The sequence below is a fragment of the Podarcis erhardii genome, assembly GCF_964252035.2.
Source record: "Podarcis erhardii genome assembly, chromosome: 1".
In the NCBI taxonomy this organism is placed as follows: domain Eukaryota; kingdom Metazoa; phylum Chordata; class Lepidosauria; order Squamata; family Lacertidae; genus Podarcis; species Podarcis erhardii.
In genome coordinates, this window is record NC_138497.1 from 133,682,409 (window position 1) to 133,705,167 (window position 22,759).

The 22,759-nt window shown below is 49.3% G+C and overlaps 1 protein-coding gene and 1 long non-coding RNA gene across 2 annotated transcripts; both read right to left on the reverse strand.

Annotated features, from left to right (window-relative positions):
- Positions 1 to 4,564: 4,564 nt before the first annotated feature.
- Positions 4,565 to 14,937, reverse strand: LOC309335778. The gene is made up of 3 exons (XR_014153718.1): positions 14,663 to 14,937; positions 14,243 to 14,405; positions 4,565 to 4,767 (listed from the first exon to the last, which is right to left on the reverse strand). It is a non-coding gene; the product is annotated as an uncharacterized lncRNA (long non-coding RNA).
- Positions 14,938 to 19,403: 4,466 nt separating this feature from the next.
- GBX2 (gastrulation brain homeobox 2) lies at positions 19,404 to 22,495 on the reverse strand. The gene is made up of 2 exons (XM_081854103.1): positions 21,969 to 22,495; positions 19,404 to 20,742 (listed from the first exon to the last, which is right to left on the reverse strand). Exons 1-2 carry the CDS (start codon positions 22,474 to 22,476, stop codon positions 20,216 to 20,218), a joined length of 1,035 nt encoding a protein of 344 aa, XP_081710229.1. The 5' UTR covers positions 22,477 to 22,495; the 3' UTR covers positions 19,404 to 20,215.
- Positions 22,496 to 22,759: the final 264 nt, after the last annotated feature.

Genomic DNA, 22,759 nt, shown 5'->3' on the forward strand with positions numbered 1-22,759 from the left:
GTAGTCAGTGTCAGCAACGTCTCAGCTGGAGCCAGAAAACACTGCTGTGTTGTTGTTTTTCTGCTAATAAAAAGCTAAATGCATTCCAGGCCTCCCATACTTTCCTGCCCTGTGGACGACCTGGGTTCACTTGACAGCTCCTCATCTGTCCTCCCAGTTCTCATCTGTCCTCCCAGTTGAACGACGTGGCTCAGGGAGAGAGGGAAAAATAGTGGAAGTGAACAGCTGGCTTCGCAAATGGTGTAAACAGGAACGGTTTGGATTCTTAGATCACGGACTGCAGTTTCTTGAAGATGGACTTCTGGCAAGCGATGGGCTGCACCTCACAACGGCTGGGAGGAATGTTTTTGCCAAAAATCTCAGAAACCTCATCAGGAGGGCTTTAAACTGACTAATGTGGGGGAGGGAGACAGTGCTCCTGAAGGTAGGAGTCTATCAATTGATGAAGATCATCCAAATGTCATATACCAAATGGAGCAAACAGCACGCAGACCTAGTGGTGGGAGGAAAAAATCCTTAAATAAGAGACACGGGGGAATGATTAATGGACTTCAATATCTGTACACTAATGCGCAAAGCATGGGAAATAAACAAGATGAGCTTGAGCTCTTGGTACAGCAAACTAAATATGACATAATAGGCATCACTGAAACCTGGTGGGATAAGTCCCACGACTGGAATGTAATAATGGAGGGATACAATCTATTTCAGAGAAACAGACCAGACAAGAAAGGAGGAGGAGTGGCGTTATATGTCAGGGATGTGTATACCTGTGAAGTGATCCAAGATTTAGAACCTCAAAGCCAAAGTGAGAGCATTTGGGTCAAAATTAAGGGAGAGAAGAATAACAGTGACCTCATTGTGGGAGTTTACTATAGATCCCCAAGCCAAACGGAGGACATAGATGATGCCTTCCTGGAACAGATGGCCAAGCATGCAAAAGGAAGGGAGATAGTAGTAATGGGGGACTTCAATTACCCGGATATTTGTTGGATGTCAAACTCAGCCAAGAGCATAAGGTCAAACAGATTCCTCACTGGCCTTGCAGACAACTTCATTGTCCAGAAAGTGGGAGAAGCAACAAGAGGAACAGCCATTTTAGATCTGGTCCTAACCAATGTTGATGACCTGGTTAGTGGGGTAGAAGTGGAAGGATCATTAGGCGCGAGTGATCATGCTCTTCTGAAGTTTACTATACAGCAGAAAGGAGCAGCCAAGCATACTAGGACTCAATTTCTTGACTTTAAGAAAGCCGACTTCATAAAACTTAGGGAAGTGCTGGGTGAGATCCCATGGACAGTAATACTAAAAGGAAAGGGAGTTCATGATGGCTGGGAGTTTGTTAAGAGGGAGATAGTAAAAGCACAACTTCAGGCAATACCAATGAGACGGAGACATGGAAGCTACCTAAAGAAGCCAGGGTGGCTATCTAAAGAACTTTTAACTGAGTTAAGATTTAAAAAGGATGTGTACAAAAAATGGAAAAGGGGGGAAACCACCAAAGAGGAATTCAAACAAATAGCCAGCACGTGTAGACACAAAGTCAGAAAAGCTAAAGCACAGAATGAACTCAGGCTTGCTAGAGAGGTTAAAAGCAACAAAAAAGGCTTTTATGGGTATGTTCGTAGCAAAAGGAAGAACAAAGAAACAGGGGGGTCACTCAGAGGAGAAGATGGTGAAATGCAAACAGGGGACACAGAAAGGGCTGAACTCCTCAATGCCTTCTTTGCCTCAGTCTTCTCCGATAAAGAAAACAATGCCCGACCTGTAGAATTTGGAACAAATGATTCAGCAGAGGAAACACAGCCCAGAATAACTAAGTAGATAGTACAAGAATACTTAGCTAGTTTAGATGTATTCAAGTCTCCAGGGCCAGATGAACTGCATCCAAGAGTATTAAAAGAACTGGCAGATGTGATCTCAGAACCACTGGCAGTCATCTTTGAGAATTCCTGGAGAACAGGTGAAGTCCCGGCAGACTGGAGGAGGGCAAATGTTGTCCCTATTTTCAAAAAGGGGAAAAGAGAGGGCCCAAATAATTACCGCCCAGTCAGTCTGACATCAATACCAGGGAAGATTCTGGAGCAGATCATTAAGCAAACAGTCTGTGAGCACCTAGAAAGGAATGCTGTGATCACCAATAGTCAGCATGGATTTCTGAAAAATAAGTCATGTCAGACTAACCTGATCTCATTTTTTGACAGAATTACAAGCCTGGTAGATGAAGGGAACGCAGTGGATGTAGCCTACCTTGTTTTCAGCAAGGCATTTGACAAGGTGCCCCATGATATTCTTGTAAAGAAGCTGGTAAAATGCAATCTTGACTATGCTACCACTCAGTGGATTTGTAACTGGCTGACTGACCGAACCCAAAGGGTGCTCATCAATGGTTCCTCTTCATCCTGGAGAAGAGTGACTATTGGGGTGCCACAGGGTTCTGTCTTGGGCCCGGTCTTATTCAACATCTTTATCAACGACTTGGATGATGGACTCAAGGGCATCCTGATCAAATTTGCAGATGACACCAAACTGGGAGGGGTGGCTAACACCCCAGAGGACAGGATCACACTTCAAAACGACCTTGACAGATTAGAGAACTGGGCCAAAACAAACAAGATGAATTTTAACAGGGAGAAATGTAAAGTATTGCACTTGGGCAAAAAAAATGAGAGGCACAAATACAAGATGGGTGACACCTGGCTTGAGAGCAGTACATGTGAAAAGGATCTAGGAGTCTTGGTTGACCACAAACTTGACATGAGCCAACAGTGTGACGCGGCAGCTAAAAAAGCCAATGCAATTCTGGGCTGCATCAATAGGAGTATAGCATCTAGATCAAGGGAAGTAATAGTGCCACTGTATTCTGCTGTGGTCAGACCTCACCTGGAGTACTGTGTCCAGTTCTGGGCACCACAGTTCAAGAAGGACACTGACAAACTGGAACGTGTCCAGAGGAGGGCAACCAAAATGGTCAAAAGCCTGGAAACGATGCCTTATGAGGAACGGCTAAGGGAGCTGGGCATGTTTAGCCTGGAGAAGAGGAGGTTAAAGGGTGATATGATAGCCATGTTCAAATATATAAAAGGATGTCACAAAGAGGAGGGAGAAAGGTTGTTTTCTGCTGCTCCAGAGAAGCGGACACGGAGCAATGGTTCCAAACTACAAGAAAGAAGATTCCACCTAAACATTAGGAAGAACTTCCTGACAGTAAGAGCTGTTTGACAGAGGAATTTGCTGCCAAGGAGTGTGGTGGAGTCTCCTTCTTTGGAGGTCTTTAAGCAGAGGCTTGACAACCATATGTCAGGAGTGCTCTGATGGTGTTTCCTGCTTGGCAGGGAGTTGGACTCGATGGCCCTTGTGGTCTCTTCCAACTCTATGATTCTATGATTCCTTGACACCAAAGCTCGTAGATGCTGGTCCTAACCAATGAAGTCACTTGAGACTCTTCAGTGATAAAGATAAATAAGCTCCTACCCGGCTATAACCCTGCTGCTTCAAGAGGAGTGCAACCCTGTCCAGGTGGAACAGGCCAATGGTCAGTTTCCTCGACCTGCAAACCCCCCACCCACTGGACTTTTGACTTACCAAGCTTCAGTCTCAGCTTACCAGCCCCCATCTAGCCCAACACGGCATCCAGGCAGGACTGCATCCAATCCAATCCAGGCTCAGGACTTCCACTGATTCAGGAAAAAATATTGGTGAGTGATCAGCACACTGAGGAAGTCATACTGAAAATTGCCTAATAACTGCCTCCCAGTTACTTCATATAGATGCTAAATAGATGCTAAATAACTGCCTGGGGTGGGTCCAATAGTGCTACTGTCTGGAACTGGCCCTGCAGTTAGGAGCAGAACCACTGAAGAACAGTGCCGCCAACCCCCCAGTCGATCTAGGAAGACACCATAGACTGGGGGCAGGCTCGCCCTGTTTTGCCGCCTGAGGAGGGTGCTGCCCCTGCCATTGCCACCCTCCCTCCAAAACATCTCTTACTGGGCTAGCACAGCCTCTGCCATATGACCCCACTGACAGCAAGAGTGGGCAGGGCTCCCACAGGGGGCTCAGCCCCATGGGATTCCGCCACCTGAGGTGGCTACTTCAGTCTGCCTCATGGCCAGGCCGGCACCACCAGAGTTGCATAACAGGGATGTAGACCTGCTGTTCCTCTCCCAATAAAGTTCATCCAGCGCAGCAACGAAGACAGATTTGATCCCAAAACTAGGACCAAACCCAGACTGGCAAGGGTCATCCTACAAAGCAACCCAGTTACTAACCATTTAATTCATGCCAAGACCTAAATTTGCATACATAATGTGGGTGGCGAGAGCCATATCCATGCATAAATAATACAAAGGATGCCTCACAACCTGTCCTATGGTGGGAAAGAGTGCAACACAACCTTCACTGTCTTGCTCAGTCCTTTGCACACTCATTTCAACTTTTAATTGTATTATTTCTCTAATTTCTACAACATGGGATCAGTTCTGTGACTAAATTCATCAAAAGCCAGAATGAACTCCGTGCTCCAGGCAAAGAATGCACAAGTCTTTGGAATGTGCTCATTTTAATGAGGCAGCTGCAAACTGCAGCATGTTGGGAGATTTCAGTAGTGGATGGCAATGAACATTTGAAATGCGGGGGGAACGAAGCAGTCACTAATCTAGGCAGGCCAGACTTCTTACCACCACCACCACAAAAAGAAGAATAAATATGTTTGAAGGCGTACTTGTTGTTTAGCCAGCTTGCTAGGAAACCTCTGTAGTCTTCTTCCTGAAAGGGGAGAGTGATTAGAGGGACTAATTGAGATCACCTTACTTTACAAATGTTACTCTGCAAAATGAGACAGGAAGATGGATTGATCTCAACTATTATTCATTAGGGAAAGTCCTTTATAAATTTCAGATTAACAATTTCTCTTCAGGAGCTATGCTGCTATCCTTCTCTCATGGGAACTTATCACTGCACTGCAAATGTTGAACCATGAAACTTACTAGAAATTTTGTGGAACTAAAAAGAGTTCATCACCTTTTTGTTTGTTTAAAGAACTGCTGTTTGTTCAAAAGTACATAATGCTCAGTTGCAATGGCTACACTTCAAAATACTGCTGTCTACGGGGTTCGGCCCTCTATGTAGCCATGCCAGTTTGTGAAGCGTTTCTTTTGGCCCTCTGTTTTCCAAGTTGATCAAACTCCCTCTCTGGAGGCTCCACAGGGCCTCTCTCCCATGCCCAAGGGCACAACTTTGTATGGGAATGTAAATTTAGGCAGAATTCTTCAGATCAGGAGCACAATTCCCTCATCTGTAACAAGGCTATTTCTTACCTTTCCTGACAAGTCCTGTAAGTGACTTATCAGTAACAAAATATTCTTTTACATGAGAATAAGCTGTTGCATCATTTTCACTGAGAAGTCCCCCCCCCCCATAGGGGTATCACACAAAACGAGCTTTTGGTGATCATGTGGGAAATCCCTTAGTTCATAAATCTACCTTCAAACATGAATACTGTACATTTCTCCCCTGCCTAATTTGTTGTCTGTTCACCAGACAAGGGTCTGTCAGTATGACTGAGTGCCGTTGAACCTTCCTTCACTTGGTGCGTCTTCATTCCCCCCCCCCCCCCCCATTCTCAGCCTTGTGTCTTTCTGCTTGGCGGTCCTCTCCTGGTGATATTGACTGAATTGCTATTCCCAGGCCACTTTGGGCCTGTATTGGCAGAGGAATGGTGCTTTGAGAGTTGCTCTCACAGTCACAAAGAGGCTGGCCTATCCGGGCCCAGACCACCGACTGCAGTTAGAGGTTATCTTTAGAGTCTGAATTCCAAGCTTTATGAGCAACAAATGGGGAATCAAACTCCCTTGGCCATGGCAGTATCAAGCCATTGGATTGTAAGTGGCCCCTGGGCAAGTAGATCAGTTCAGCATTATCAAACCCCTTAGCTGGAATTAAACTTGTTTCTTTTAGGATATGGATGTGGGGAGAGGGGAAATAAAATAGAAACATCTCCCCACCTCCCACCCCTAGTGTTCCTGTCAGTACCCATGCATTCATTAGACTCATGGAACAATTGGCTGCGCTTAAGCATGTTACAGCCTTTTATGTACTGAAAAAGGGAAAGGTAGGCAGAAAATAATCATAGAATCATAGAATCATAGAGTTGGAAGAGACCACAAGGGCCATCGAGTCCAATCCCCTGCCAAGCAGGAAACACCATCAGAGCACTCCTGACATATGGTTGTCAAGCCTCTGCTTAAAGACCTCCAAAGAAGGAGACTCCACCACACTCCTTGGCAGCAAATTCCACTGTCAAACAGCTCTTACTGTCAGGAAGTTCTTCCTAATGTTTAGGTGGAATCTTCTTTCTTGTAGTTTGGAACCATTGCTCCGTGTCCGCTTCTCTGGAGCAGCAGAAAACAACCTTTCTCCCTCCTCTATGTGACATCCTTTTATATATTTGAACATGGCTATCATATCACCCTTTAACCTCCTCTTCTCCATAATGGTGGTTGGAAGCCATTGAGAGGAACATGCATCCCCTTTCATCTGCCCTGCCCCCACCTCATTTACTCCAGTTGTCTAACTTCTCACATTTCTGCCTTTATATTTCTTTAGCAGGGTAGAATCATGAACCAACAATGAGTGACTTGGAATCTCATAATTTCATGATGGCTACCAGATAATACATTAGATCAGTTCTTGTCAGCTCATGTGCTGCAGCGCCCTGAGGTGACTTGATGGTCAGTCAAGGGAGCTGCAGGGACCCTCCTTCTCTCTCTCTCTCTCTCTCTCTCTCTCTCTCTCTCTCTCCCCCCTCTTGAATCATGTCCCAGCTTCCTTCTATCCCTCCTCCAGCTACAGTCTCCATTTTTGGCACGTCAGCGGGTAGTCTGCCTTCCTTTCTGTCCCTGACTACCCTACCTCCCCAGTGGCTGCCCTTGCCTTAACAAGAAGGTAACTGGGGGAGGTTAACAAGGGGCCACAACTGCAGGAGGAGGGACAGAGCTTGAGACCTCTCCAGCAAGGGAGGGAGGGAGAAGGGGTTTCCGTGCCTGCTGTGCCATTTGGGGGGGGAAGGGTTGTTTCATCCCTGCTCAGGTGCCTGCCTTCTACTCACAAGTAAATCCCAACAATTTCCTGGTGTTTAGCTGAATCTCTTTTCTGGAGATGGGGGGCGGGGAGGATATAAAGAAACTTGGACTCACACATCTTGACGATCAGTTTAGTCTGTGGTTGAAAGCAAGGACACAGAATATTAGGGCATCATTTGAAGGGGGGGGGAGGCCCAAGAGCAAGAGAGGAAATTGCTCCAAGTTCCTAACATTATCTCCATGGGGTTGTTTAGGGCTGGCCAGGTGGGGTGTATCCCATGAAAATGTTTATTATTACTACTACTATTATTTCCCCTCTCTGTACTAAATGTCTTTTCACCCTTTCTCATGATACAAGAACCTCAGGACCATCCAATTAAACTGAATTTCAGAAGATTCAGGACAGATCAATGAAAGTATTTCTTCATCCAGGGTATAGTTAAACTATAGAATTCATTCCCACAGGTTGGTAGTGATGACCAGCAACTTGCATGACTTTAAAGGAGGGTTAGACGTACACCAGTAGCTACAACAAATGATGGCTCTGCCCCACCACCACTGTCTGAGGCAATAGGCCTCTGAATATTAGTTAATGGAAACCATAGTGGGGAGAGTATTCTTGCACTCAGGTCCTGCTTGCAGGCTTCCCATGGACACCTGGGTAGCCACTGTGAGAACAGAATGCTGGACCAGATGGGCATCAGGCAGACCCAGCAGAACTGTGCTCTTATGTGCTCCTTGAGACCATGAACTCTGGGTGCCCTGTTCTCTCCACAGGACTCTTTTCTGGCTTAAATTTCAGGAAAGGATCAACTCCCTCAAAGGCTAACATTTTGCTGCCTTGAAAGCAGGCTGCTGTGGGATGTGATACATAAGTAGCAGTCAAGTACAACATTCCTTGTTTTCCTAGAGTGGACATGCAAGGGGATGTTTGGTTCAGCCAATCAAAAACTTCCTGTTTCCTCCTGGGCTGGAGCATCCTTCCTTTTGCATGTGACTAGAGGTGGGCGTGACCTTACCTGTGCAGGTAACAAAAGCACAAGGCACGCAGCCCTCCTCCCTTCTTTTCCATCGTCCTTTCATTGTGTGAACTGCAGTGACTGCCAGTCTGCAGTCACTGGGATTAACCCCCCATATGGGGTAGATCCATATGTACATATGGCTTCTGGGATCCAACTGTGAACAGAATGTGAGTAAACTACTTTTATATACTTTAAACAAGATTGTGGCATGTTTATTCTTTTAAGAGGGAAATATGGAATATTACCAGGAATCTATTGAAAAGCTTAAACCAGCTTGCAACCAGCTACCTGCTGTGCGTTTAAAGGGAAATGTTAAAACTCTGCTAAGTTACAGAACTTGCTAAGTTAAGAAGTTAAGTTAACAAGTTAAGAAGGATATTAATAAACAATATATCCTCTCCTGCCTCCTTGAACATTCCCACAGCTTCCATATCCTTCACCAGCCTGGTACGCTCCATATGTTTTGGGTGTCATCAGCCCCACCCAGTACAAGTTGGTGATGGCTGCCCTGTGTGATTGTGGTAAACACATTAGGTGATACCACATTATCAGGTTAGGTGACATAGGCTGAATTAAACTTCTGAGCAACACTGAACTAAGACACCATGCTATTGCTTATGAGACTGCACATATGATGCACTTCTTAATGAAATCAAGTTTTCCTCATCTCAAATGGCACTTGCCCATTTTGTTTGCAATTCAGATTTGTAAGTTGCAAATTGTAACTGAGTTCAATTTATGCATCCCCAAGACAGTGCCAAACAAAAGTGTTTTATGGTTTTATTTAATCTTCCCTTGCAAATGTTCCCTCTGTGCATGACTGTGGGCTGGGAAACAAATGGGGACATTCTGAAAAGTCAGTTTGAGTTGTTATAGTAAACATATATGGTTTTCCAAAAGAAAAAAAAGCAGAGGGGAGAGTCCTTCTCTTCCAATAGATGTGGAATGTAGACATTTCATAGTAATCAGTAGCAAAATCCAGAATCCAGTCCAGTTTGGGCCTTGACCCCGGGGGCTACAAGGGCAACTTCCAGTGACAGGGATGAGAAAGGTTTAGCTGTGGAGAGAGGAATCCCCCCCCCCAAGGAGTTACTAGGGTCTAGGGACTCGGGTTTTCTTGAAATACACAGAAGGCAGAGCAACACCAGCTGGCTGCTCCCATCAGAGCAGACCTGTGACAAAGAAAGTCATAGTGAAGGAAAAATTACATTTTTTCACACCTCCTTAACCTGAACATCCTACCTGAATTCAAACATTACTACCCTTTTGAATTTGACTTGGGCCAGCTTTTGGGGGGCCAGCAACTTGGGCCAGCAGTCATATTATGCTACCCAGCGGGAGATTTAAAACACAGATTCATACATGAGAGCAGCAGCTAGGACAACTTCCATGGACGGAATCAGTTCTGAGTAATCCTGCTGAGAAATGGGTTTATTATCCAAGCCACACTCACTGCTGTTTTCTTTCTATCCTGTCCAATGAGCTAGTCAGCAAAAAAAAGAAGAAGGAAACAAACAAACAAACAAACAAAGGCTGCATAAAAATTGTCATTAATAGGCCGAATATCAGTGGTTAAGATGAATGTATTGCCAAAGATGTTGTTTTTATTTCAAGTCCTACCAATTATTGATAATGTGAAATGTTTTAAAGAATGGCAGAAAGCTTTGTCTAAATTTATCTGGTAGTGGGGGAAAACCCAGAATTAAATATAAATTACTTACAGATTCAAAAGAAAGAGAGGGGTTTTCCCTGCCTGACCTGAAAATATACTTTGAAGCTGCAGCTCTTTGCTGGGTTAAAGAATGGATACAATTAGACAATGCTGATGTTCTTGACTTGGAGAGGTTTGACAATGTATTTAGTTGGCATGCTTACTGGTATTTATGGTATGGTAAGATAAAGGCCCATAAAGGTTTCAAAAACCATGTAATCAGAAAGTCATTATATAATGTTTGGATAAGATATAGATCTCTTAGAAAGGAAAACTCCCAGATGGCTCTCACCAATAGAAGCTAAGGCCTCAAAAAAGTTAAACATGGAAAGTAAATGGTTGAGATACTCTGATCTTTTGCTAGAGGATGATGAAGGATTTAAATTAAGAACATTTTATCAAATTAAAGACAAAATGGATTGGCTTCAATATTACCAGATCAATGAATTATTTAAGTTGGGTAAGAAAAATGGTTTTGCAAAGGAAAAAACCAAATTGGAAACGGAGTTGTTAGATACGAATGTCAAAAATCTGTCTAAGATGTATAATTTATTGTTGGAGTGGCATACCAAGAATGAACAAGTGGAATCTGTGAAGATAGATTGGGCAAGAGATTTTGGTCATAATATAATGATGGAAGACTGGGAACGTTGTGGAAGAAAGGGGTTAAGTTTACTGCATGTACGGTGTTAAAGGAAAATATTATGAAAATGATGTATAGATGGTACTTAACCCTAGTAAAATTAGCAAAGATCTATCATATGAGTGATAATTTATGTTGGAAATGTAAAGAAAAAGAAGGTACCTTCTACCATATGTGGTGGACGTGTCCAAAGGTGAAAGACTTATGGGAAAAGATATATAATGAACTGCAAAAAATGTTGAAATATACATTTATTAAGAAACCAGAAGCCTTTCTACTTGGGATAATAGGAATGGAATTGCACAAAAAAGACATTTGATTGTTTTTGTATGCCACAACTGCAGCGAGAATTTTACTAGCCAAAAATTGGAAATCACAAGAAATACTAACAGTGGAAGATGGGCAGATGAAGATGCTGGACTTTTTGGAGCTGGCCAACCTTACTGGAAGAATCCGCGATCAGAAAGAGGAGGAACATCAAGAAGATTGGAAGAAATTTAAGGAATATCTAGCTAAATATTATAATATAACATAAGTGGAAATACTTGCAAGTATTAAATTGTTTTAGGATTAAAGTATGTTGAATTGTATAATACTATGGATTGAGATTATGATGAAAAGAAAGGAAATTAGTAATCTGAACTCTTTAATTGTATTGGAAAGTGAATACTGGAAAATTGCTAAAATGAGATTCAATGAACATCAGTTAGGAAGGATCCGAGGAAGTCATTTAATAATGGAAATTAATTTGGATTTGAATGGGAAGAAATTTTATGTGTTTGTTTGTTTTTCTTTTTAAATGTTTTGTATTTGTTATAAATTTGGAAAATTAATTTTAAAAATTGAAAAAAATAAAGGCTGGGGATAAATTATTAGAACAGAATTTAATATTATTACACAACCATTTAAAAAAACAATTTCTCAGCTGCTGTCTTGGCTGGCTTTGACCAGTTTTGTGATGTTTATTTTCCTGCCTCTGCATGCAGAAATGACGGGAGCAAAGTTTTAAGAAAGTTTGGAGAGTGAACTGAACAGAGGTCAATGCAGATCAGTTGGCAGGATTTAATAGGATCAGGCCAGTGTAATCTTGTTTTATCCATTGTAATTCAGGCAGCCACAGAGACCCCAAACGAGAGGGGAAGGGGCTTTTTAAAAGATTGGCGGTCATACCACAAAGCCGGGGGCTGGAGCCATGACAAAAGCATGAGAGGGGATGAAGTGGCTTGAAATAAATAGATTAGAGTTCTCTATGGCCCGCGCGCAGCAGGAAAAAAGAGCAGCCACGGTGCAGACAGGCTCCATTCTTTCGCCCTCCCCCCCCCACCCCCTCGGCTTCTGCATGGGGCTGCAGCATTTGCCCATTTCAAAGGCCAGCATTCTCCCGGGAGGGGGTGGGGAGAGGCACGCAGAGCTCTGCCCCATCTTGCACGCTGTCCCCATTCTTTGCTTGGAAAAAGAGCGGGACGGGGAGCAAGACCTCTCTCTTCCGTGGAAGGGCGCTGGGCGAGGAAGCTGGTTTTGGAGCAGCGTGGTTTGTGTGGCACGTCCTGCGGGTTAGCTGCTGGCATGACAAACCATGGACATAGTTCGTTGAAGGTGCTCAGAGGGTTGTAGGCTGCGTCAAGCTAAGTGCTTTACAGAGAACTTACGAGGTGATGCAAAAATGCATGGGAGAGGCATTGAAGAGCTACGGTTGTCCCTGAAAGAGTGGGATGCCTTGAGAAACTTTGGAATATAAACCCCATCTTGGGGGCCTGTCAGAGAGGAGGCTGCTTTGAATAAAAGGGAAACAAATGTTTGAGCAAGCGAGTTATTCGTCTATCCTTGAATAACTATACTACTATCAGAAGACAATATCATGTATTTAAGTTTTAATCAGGTTTTGAGTGTAGCATTTGCTTTATTTTCTTTAATTAAAAATGGAGGTGGTGGGATGCATCTTATGAGTACTTGCTTTCCCTTTAGAAAACAAAGACACCTTATTTTGTGAAGTGACACCTTCAGGACTCGACCGGAGAGAGGGAAACGCAACCGCCCCCCCCCTCAAGGATTGCTCTCTCCTCCCCTCGCCCCGCAGAGCTCCTGTCAGCTCCAGCCAACACTTTTTCTAGAATTGATGAGTAAATTATGGGTTGAATCCAGAATACATTCATTGCACTTCAGCCCAGCTGGAATTAATGTGAGAAAATGTTCATAATTCCCGTTGATTTCAGTTGGAATTCAGTTTGTCTGGATCAAGCCTGATGTCTTTTTGGAATTGTAAAATATAAGAGCTTTTGGACATAGAAAACATAAAGTTCTAATTTTAACTAGATCAGTTACTGTAAAATTAAAATGTAAAATGTTTGTGTTAAAGTTGTATTGATATTTTATTTATTGTTGCTGTTGTTATTATTATTGCAGTATTAAATGTATTACCTGCCCTTCACCAGCAGGTTCCAAAGTGGGTTACAACAATTTAAAGCAAATTTGCTCCCCAGTGTTTAGGCACCTTAGGCACCTGGTACAGTAGTCTTAAGCATCGCCCCATTGCTGTAGATAGCACTTTACAGAGTAACATAAGCAGCAAAGATTTCAGAATAATGTGAGCAGCAAAGCCTCCTTTCCCCTCGCAGGAGCTTGCCGTCTAAAATTTCAACAACAGAAGACTCAAAGGGAGGGAGGGTAAACAGCGGTAGCTTCTGTGAGCTGCTCTAGTAATTCGTTGGACAGAAGAATTCAATAACAACCATTTTCATACCGAGCCAGTATTCAGCACGAGACTCCAAACAGGTTGGCAACTTTTCCAACCTACCTAAGCCACACGACGATCAAGATGGTCTGGTGGAGTGACCCTTGATCTTGCAGGTCTGGAAAGCTCACTGCCCAGCCTTGGGCTGCTGTGGGGTGGAAACCTTAGTAAGCTCACTCAGGAAATGGAATCACAGAAGAGCAGAATGTGCACGCTGCACCTTGGAAGTGTGGCACGAATAGGAAACAGCCATCACCAGTTGGTTGAGCTAGGAGCAAACTCACTCTCGGCTGCTGAACTTTAAAACAAACAAACAAACAAACAAAAACCAGTAGCGACTAGGTGATGCTATTAATTGCATTATAAAATTGTCCTTAGTGGCCTCAATGTGTAAAAGTGAAAGGAATCTGTTTCACTCAAAAGCTTGTCCTGGGTTACACCAATGAACAGGTTCCAATGAAATTAAATAGTACAGGGGGATAGTGGTGTGTGTGTGTGTGTGTGTGTGTGTGTGTGTGTGTGTTAAAGGAAACTGCTTCATATAATTAAGAATTCTTGATTCAGCATACCTGTTTAAATCTGAATCATAATTCCTCAATTGCATGAAAAATGGGCCCATGGCAGAAGCCAAAATGTGCATTGGCTTTGCAAAATACCTGAGATCATCTGCAGGCAGGGAAGCTGAGGTGACCTCCTGAGGGGAGCATGAAGACAGTCAACAGCAGTTTGGGGTGTGTGTGTGTGTGTATGTGTGTGTGTCTGTGTGTTTCTGAATGGTTAAAATAGGCAATCAATTTTTATGATGTAATTTATAATTCATACAGGTTGTCTTCATACATATGGTGTTGCTTTTGTGTGTCAATGTTTCAGGTAGTTTATTACTGTGACAGTGTGATTTGCATTCATGTTCAGTTACCCCGCTCATATTTCTCATGTTTACACCATAAGGGCTGCATATGAAGATTGATCTGGCGGGGTTTTTGATCTGGCTAGGGCTTTTGCTTGCTGTTAAGGCACACATAGGAAAGTTGCTCCACATTTTAGGCTACCTACAGAGCTGGCTGCTAGTACAGGAGATGCATCTAATAGCTGGTTTTCACTGCTAGGTTTCAGAAAATGGGAGCTTCTCTCTCCATAGGCCCGACTACCGTGCGAAGCAGCTCACAGAAGTTGCAAGCAAGCGGGAAGTTCTTACTCAGGTGTTCAGTGGGGTTTGCTAGATAATGAGAACCAGGAAATTTATTATACAGTATATCTGCAAAAAAAAAGAAAAAGAAAAAAGAAAAAAGCATCCGAAGAGTCTTGTGCAACCACAAAAACTAGCCCGTTTATTATGGCATTTTTAGTGGACTCTACTCCGTTTCTGCTGTGTAGTCCAGGAAAGCTTATACCACTTTTTTGCTGGAAGAGACTCCCAGGGCTACCGCATTGGAAATGAAACACCTGCATTTCTAGCTATCCTTTCTCACACACCTTTCGAAAACAGGTGATGATGCTCGGATATAGCTTGTGTTCCACACACTGAACTGGTTACGTTTTATTACTTTTTGGATTTTCTAGTCTGGAACCGGGCATTAAAAACCAGCAGAGATCGGCGCAAACAAGCTGGCTGGTTGCAAAAGCGCTGGAGGCAGCGGATTGCCAGCCGCGGGGATGCGAATGCGTTTAGGATTGCGCTGCCAGCCTCCGCGTTTTGTGCAACAGGGGCGTAGGAAGCAAAGGCTTTCGCGGCTTCCACTCGCCCGATTTCCAAACTGCCGTTTAAAGGACTTCAGTGCGAGCGCAAACATTCGGGTTCGGTCTAAGTCTCCTCCTTGCTGTCGGTTGGCCCGGATCTCTAACCCGCCCGCCCCCCACATACACACGTCCCCTCCCTCGTCTTCCAGGCGTCTGCTCAGTCCTGCTCTCGGTCCTGGCTGGGGGAGGGTCTTGTCCTCGTCCTTGGACTCCTTGGCCCTTCCCCTGGCCAAAAGGATGATGCCAAAAGGATGATCAGTTCTTCGCACTGATCCCCGAGTGCAGTTGCTTCCCTTTTCTTGTCTAAGGAAAGGCAGGGGTCAGCAAACTTTTTCAGCAGGGGGCCGGTCCACGGTCCCTCAGACTTTGTGGGGGGCTGGACTATATATTGAGGGGGGGGATGAACGAATTTCCTATGCCCCACAAATAACCCAGAGATGCATTTTAAATAAAAGGACACATTCTACTCGTGTAAAAACATGCTGATTCCCCGACCGTCCGCGGGCCAGATTTAGAAGGCGATTGGGCCGGATCCGGCCCTCGGGCCTTAGCTTGCCTACCCATGGGAAAGAGGGTGCGCGTGAAAAACGTCGCAGCTGACTCCGGCTTCAGGTCTGTGCAGGACCAGAGCTCTGTGGAGCCGGGATGCTTGCCTACTTCCCAGTGCAGGGCTTGGGAGGGTTCGCCAGATGCAGTGCATCTTTCGGTGGCCCAGTTTACTGGCTGGCCTTCAGCTGAAAACGCCATTTCGTTTTTTAAATGGTTTTTAATGTTTGGTGCCTGCAAGAGTGAAAGGAAAGGAAAGGAAAACCGCCTCCCCACCCCCTTGAGACTCTCACTGAGCGACCTGCCGCCTTTCCTCCTGGAGATCCCGGCGCGGGTCCCTGGGGCACCAAAGGGGCGCTTCCAAGGATGCGGCGCTGTCTGCGGCTCGCCAATCCCAGCCGAAATAATTAAACCAATTAAGTCAATACAAACAGTATCAAGAGGGAAGAGTCCAGCTCTGATCCTTGGGGGGCCGCGGGGTGGGAAGGAGGAGAGAGAGAGACAGGCCTGGCTGTTCTGCGGAGAGCAGGAGTCCGAGCGCAGCCTGGTGCGCATCCCCAGCCAGGAAGCCCCAGAGATGCGCAGCGGGGAGGCCTGATCCCGGGAGCTGGGAGAAGAGACCCGGAGCCGGAGCGGGGTTGGCGCGGAGGGGAGCCCTCTTTCCCTCGGTCCTTTCGAGGAGACCCCAGCTGGCCCTCCAGTTGAAGGGCAGCAGAGTCCGACTCCCCTCCAAACCCTTCATCCCGGCGCCGCCGGCTGCGAGAGAGAAACAGGCTGGCGGCTGGTTTTGCACTCTCTTTCCGGGAAGACCAAACTTTGCTTTACTTTCTGTCAGGGTCGGGGAAATGGTGTCCTTGCTCGCCCTCCGCCTTCCCTTGTCCAGAGGCACCTTTGCCTAGCGCCATCCAGTTTCTCTTCCGGGGCCGCAGTTCTTGGTGCATCCTAAAAACCCGAATACGATTTATTTATTGATTTATTTATTTTCCCAAAAGGGAGATTTCGTTCCTTTTCCCTTTCCCGAAATAGAACATTCTGAATCCTGCTCTTTGTGGTTTAAAAACGAATTCGTTCTCCTGCCGCAGAGCTGCGTTAAATGGCACAACAATTAGCTGTAGAGTAAAAAGACGGCTGTTGGTTGCTGGCTTGCTTGTTATTTTTAAAGCGAGAAAGAAGACCCGAACCCGAGTATTTCTAATCAAATGTTAAAAGAAGCGGCTCTCGAGTTGGGTTTGCTGGCTGAGAGCGGGGCGGTCCCGGCGCTTTTCCAGCTTGGCCCTCGGGGTTCTTGCTGGGACGGGGCCGCGAGGGCTTTGTAATGATTTGATGTGCAGATGTAAGTGAAATTTATTGTAACAACAAATATAGGGATGTCAAAGCCCAGCTCTGGATTAAAGCAGGCAGCCCAAGGTGGGGGGGGAGTGTATTAATTTCAAACAGCATCAGAGGCCAGTGTCTATTAGCGCGAGCTATTCTTCAGGCCCCCCCATCAGAATTAATCATTGAGAGTTAATTTGAAGCGCAGACAAGTTGCTGTTAATTTAGTGCGGGGAGGATGGGATGGAATAAAAAGCTGAGGTGCCGGCCAAGCCTCTTGGGTCTCATTAATCAGCGAGCTGAGACGGCCTGGCTTGATTACAATTTGCAAAAAAATTCATTAGAGCCTGGGCGATTGACAATTTTTCTCTCTGCCTGTGATCTGACTCATTAGGCAGCCAAATGAAAGCCAGGATGGTGATGATGACAGCTATCAACCCCCCTCGCTTGTTTATCTTCTTGGCTTCCGCCTCTGCCTTGGTGGCTCCCACTCCGGGGCTTTTCCTGACCCTGCCTGGATGCAGCACAACACGCCCCCCCCCCGCCTCTGCCCGGTCGCTTCAGATTATTGTCTGAGGGGGGGGGGGCGAGAAGTCGGCGGTCCTCCACCGCCTGCTCGGGCTCTTGCGCCTTCCTCTCGCTCGCTCTCCCACCCCCCCCCGGTCTTCCTATTTCCTCGCCCTTGTGTTGGAGGGGGCGGGGGCCGAGCAGCTCTTTCGCAGCGGGGCAAACGGGTCTTTGGGTGGCGGCTGCATCAGCGCCAAAGAGCTGCAAAAAGAGGCGAAAAGATCCGACCATTTGCCCCGTCTGTGTGCCGGAATGTAGCTTTTCCTTTCCTTTCCCCACAAAACGCAGGTGCTTGGGCTAGACTGTAAAAGTTGACCCCTGCCCTTTTAAGCCATATGCGCCTTCAAAGCTTTGACAGCCCGTTCCTCCAGCTTAAAAGTTATTTTTGGTGTGCGTAGCATGTATATGCATATATGTGTGTACATGATTACTCTGATTCTCCAGAAAGAGGCGGCATCCATACATAGTTGCCTGCTTCTGGGTAACCAGAATTCGCATCCATGGAGAGCTGGGCTTGTGCGGATACGGCACACGTGTCGACTCGGCCGCCTGGGATCCTGGCTCTCTTTCGCTCCAGGGCTGCACCTCGGCGCCCGCCATCAAAGCCGCTCCACACGCCGGCAAGGAAAGACTAACGCCGACTTCAGCTCGCCTCTCTGCCTCGGCAGAAGCAAATTATTTCACTCTGAAGGCGAATTCCTGTGCAGCTCAGCCGCGGACGCTCGCCTGGGAAGTCGGGAGCCCCGACCGCTCGGACATCGCACTTCAGAAACCCAGAACACAACCGCCTCGTTTTTTAAAAAATGTTAATACAAAACATGCAGATCTGGCTACTTAGTTGGAAACTTGAGGATGGTGATGAAATTTCCACGCCAAGAGCATCTTACAGGAGCAGAACTCGCGACGAGGCGCCTTTGCAGAGCTGCATTTCCAGGCTGTGCAAACGAAATTCCACACCTTACAAAACGATGTAGTGAAAGTGATAGATTTCTGTCCCTGTGCGACCGGCCTCCTTCGAGCCCAGGCCGGACCCTGCGCTGCTCTCTCCGTCCCGGGAAGGAAGGGGAGCTTGGCATCTCGGCCTCCTTTGCCCGCTCTCCCCGTTCAGCTTTCCTTTTCACGCGTCTTGACTGGCGCCGGGTGGACCAGGGGGCCTCAGTCCCGTTTCCAAGGCGCTTTCCCGCAGGCGAGTCGGGGCAATTCTTCCGGCTTCTCCCCGCACCCAAGCCGCCTTCTCACACCCGCCTTCCCCGCTCCTCTCTGCCCTCCTGCCGCAGATCCTGAGCTTGGGCGAATCCCTTTGCAGCCTCGTCAGAACACGGAGGCGCCTCTTTCTCCGCGCATCTGCTGAGGCAGAAAGCAGCGCACCGTCCTTCGTGTGGACAGAACGAGCGGGCCAAGTGGGAGCGAAGCAGGGAGGGTGGCGGGCCGCCCCGCTTGGCTCCCGCTTCGGAAGCCCACCGAGCCCACCTCCCTTTCTTCCCGGCAAGCCGCCCTCCCGCGCCCCACCCTGCCCCAGCCCATTCCCTTGGATTTGGGTCTGCAGAGCCCTTTCCCATCCCCTCGCAGCCCGGAATGAAAGCGGAGCTGTCCGCGGACGGCTGCGCGGAGCTGGGTTAGGCGCGCCTGCAGTTCTTATTCGGAGGGGCGGAAAGAGCTCCTTCACCCGACAATTGAAAGGGGTGGGTGTCCCCCTTCCACGGAAGCCGGAACATCGCGTCCTCCTGCCCACGGCTCTTCCAACCCGTCCCCTGCAGTGGGAACGAATCCCTCCCCCGGTTCTTCCGACGACCCTGAGGTGAGGCGGGTTATTAATCCGGAGGGTCCCCCCCCCCAGCCTGTGCTTTTGGCTGCACTGAGAAGGAGACCTCCCTGCTGGCGTCTGGTCCGGCGGCAGCTCCAGCTTTTGGGGCGCCCTCTCCTCCCCGCTGCGAGGAAAGCGCCTTGCTGGCCCCCGCGCGCCAAGAAGCCTCGCCAGACGCGCAGAAGGAAGGACAGCTGGGGTCACTCTGAGCATTTCCCCCTTTTTCTTCCTTTTCTTTTTTCAGGTTTTTATTTATAACATTACTGTGTTTCATTTCGTTTTCATAACTTAAGAAAAAAAGCGTAAACTACATTTGAAATAAATTAATGCAACACAATAGAACAACAACCAAAAATAAAAAGGTCGTGCATTTGAAATAGGAAAGGAACATGGCTTAGGCAAGGCAACCAAGTCGAGAGAAGGCCAGAACTTTAAATAAAATGGGGGAATCAATGGGGGGGGGGAGGGATCCACCTGAAAAATGCCTCATTCGCTCAGCCTTCCGCCGCAACCAAAAAGAAAAAAAGAAGGGGAGGGAGGGAGGGAGAAAAGCAGCAGCAGCAGCAGCGAAAATTAAACCGGTCCTTTTCGTCTTATTTTCTCTCCCGAAAGAAACGGGGCGGGGGAACATCTCCCTTCCCCGCCCAAAAGTCCGCAGTTCTGGAATGTAAGACTTGACGCCGCCGCCCCTTTGGTCCTGTCTCAGTCCAAATCCCGCAGCCGAGATCCAGCGCTCTATATACAAAGTTCGGGCAGTCTAATAAATAGGTAAATTGTCTTTTCCGGGCTTGCGAGACTCCCGCTCCGGAACCGACCGCGCCAAGGCACAGCCTGCGCCTCGCGGGACAGTTCGTCTTCGGTTTGGCAGTGGAGGGACCGAGAGAAAGAGAGCCAGAGGGAGGACTCTCCCCGGAGCCCGGAGCCGAGCTGCAGGGGAGGCAGGCGCGCGTCTGTTTGCTTGCTTGTTTGCTTTCCTCCAAACTTTACCCGGAGGGGGCCGAGGAAGAAGGGGGCCTTTCCCTGCCTCTCTCCGTCTCTCTCTTTCCCCTCCCCCTGGCTCAGGGCCTGGCCTGCTCCAGCTGCTGGTGTTGACTCCTGATGGCGAACCTGCTGACGTGGACGGGGATGGGCACGACGATCTTGGGGTTCCGCGAGGGCTCCCCGGTCTTGGAGTTGGCGTTGCCGGCTTTGACCCGTTTCCACTTGGCGCGCCGGTTCTGGAACCAGATCTTGACCTGCACCTCGCTGAGCTTGAGCGCGTGCGCGATCTGCGAGCGCTCCGTCAGCGACAGGTACTTCTTGCAGTGAAACTCCTTCTCCAGCTCCAGCAGCTGCTCGCTGGTGAAGGCCGTCCGCCGCCGCCGGTTCTTGCCCGTCGACGTGGTGCTGCTGGCGCTGGCCGAGCTGGGGCCGCCCTCCTCCAGCCCGTGGCCCGAGTCGTCCTCCTTGTGCGCCGCGGGGCCGGGCAGGTTGTCGTCGGAGCTGTAGTCGAGGTCGCTGTCCATGGAGAAACTCTCTTCCTTGCCCTTGGCCTCCTCCTCCGCCGCCTTGGCGTCCTCCTTCCCCGACGCGCCTCGGACGGGCCCTGCGGGGAAGCCAGAAAGAGCACCGCGCGTTACTCCGGGCGCCTCTCCCTTGCCCGCCCGCCGCCCCTGCCCGCGCCCCCCTCCGCCTCGGGCCCGGGGATGTTGGGGAGCGGGGGCAGCGAGAGAGAGCCCCGGCCTGCCTTCGGAAGAAACTTTCCTTCCCTTGGGTCCCTGAATCTGCCGCGGCGTCAGCTCCGGGGAGGCGCAGGCCGCTGCACCCCATCCGCCAAGCGGACTCTGCTCCACCGAGAAATGGCCGCGGGGTTCGCTGGGTGTCAGGCCGAGATAAGCCGGGTCGTGGTGAACGCCGCCCGACGGCAATCTCTGCAAATGGCCCCTTGGCGAAGCCGAGGGAGTCGAGGCCTGCCAGGCCCAGACGCCGCTCTTTCCCAGCCCAAGAAGGGCGGCCTCGTTCGAAATAACTCGAAGCAGCTCGAAGCCGGCGACCCTCCCTCCCTCCCTCCCTCTTCCCAAGGCCCTTCGACGGCTGGGCAAGGGCGTCCCCGGGGAGGGGCGCTTCCTCTCCGCCCTTCTCGCCCGCCGCCTCTCTCCCTCCAACTCTTGGGAAAGCAGTCACTCTCGCCAGTGAAGGGCTTGCTTTACTGGGCCTCAACGTTTGGCTTTTTCTTTGACAAGGCTGCGGCATTACCCGCTCAGACCCCTTCCTGGTCGCTTCCGAAGTGATTTAAAAGGAGCAGCAAAAACGCCACCAAGAGCTTGAGCAGCGGCAGGGAAGCAGCCCGAGAAGGGAGCATTTCGGGGCCTGCGCCAGCCCTTCCTGAACGGGAGAAACGGGACGGAAAGGCTGAAACATTTAAACCGTACGAATGGGGCCACTTCAATTTCCAGTGTGTGACTCGGCGACTGAATTCCCCGAGTCTCCTTGGAAGAAGACCCGGCCCTCCTCTCTCTGCGCCCGGGCTGCCCCCCACCCAGGCGGCCTAACTCTGCCCAGGGTGTCCTTTCAACTTCAGGAAGCTTCCAAAAAGCGACGCTCCGAAACGGAACCTCGGCAACAGGGTGCTGTTTAATTGATCCGATTCCCGCCCCAGAAAGGATAAATGTGGATTAAATTTGGCCGGGGGAAGGCGAGATCACCAGCTAACCTTTGGAGGACAACCACCTGGTGTGGCCGTTGCAACAAACCCAAGCCCAGGATCCGCGCGTGGGGAGTGGGGGTCGCGCCACGGAATCCCCTCCCCGCGCCGCCGCCCGTTTGACTCACCGAGGGACGCCTGCACCGCTTCGGAGGCCGAGAAGGCCAGCAGCGAGCCCTCCTTGGCCAGGAACGCCTTGCCGTCTTCGGCCTCGGCCTGCAGGCCGTCCGCCTTGTCGAAGGTGCCCTGGAGCGCCGGCGGGGCGAACTTCCTGGCCGCCTCCTGGTGCTGCGCCGAGGCGGAAAAGGTGCCCGGCAGCGTGGCCATGAGCGTGGACGTGAGCGCCATGCCCTGCGCCAGGCTGGAGCAGAAGCTGGCGGGCAGGCTGGGCATCTGGGCGTGGTGGTGCCCGTGCGAGGGCGGCAGCGCCGGCTGGGGCAGCGCGGCCGGGGGCGGCGGCGGGGGCGGCGGCAGCACCACGGGCCGGTAGGGCATGAACATGGGGTAGCCCGTGTAGACGAAGTGGCCCGGGCTGGGCTGCGGCGGACTGCCGATGAGCGAGTCTATGCTGAAGGCAGTGCTGCTTCCCAGAGGGCGCGGCAGCATCATGAGCGACGGCGGAAAGGCTGCACTCATAGAGGCGCTGCGGGGCCGGCGGGCGGGCGGGCGGGCGCGTCAGGCGGGAAGCTGGACGGGGCGGCGGGGCGCCGGCGAGGGCGGGCGAGCAGAGCCGCGGCGGCGGCGGCGGCGGCGGCGGCGCAGGAGGCTCAGCGCGGACTGTGCCTGGCCGGGGCCGGGCGGCATCGGGGCGCGGGGCCCTGCTGGGGATCCGGCGGCCGGGCGGCGCTCCCTGGCTGGACTCGGCTCGGTGCGGCTGCCGGGCTGGCTCCCCCGCCTGGGTTCCTGGGCGAGCGCCGTG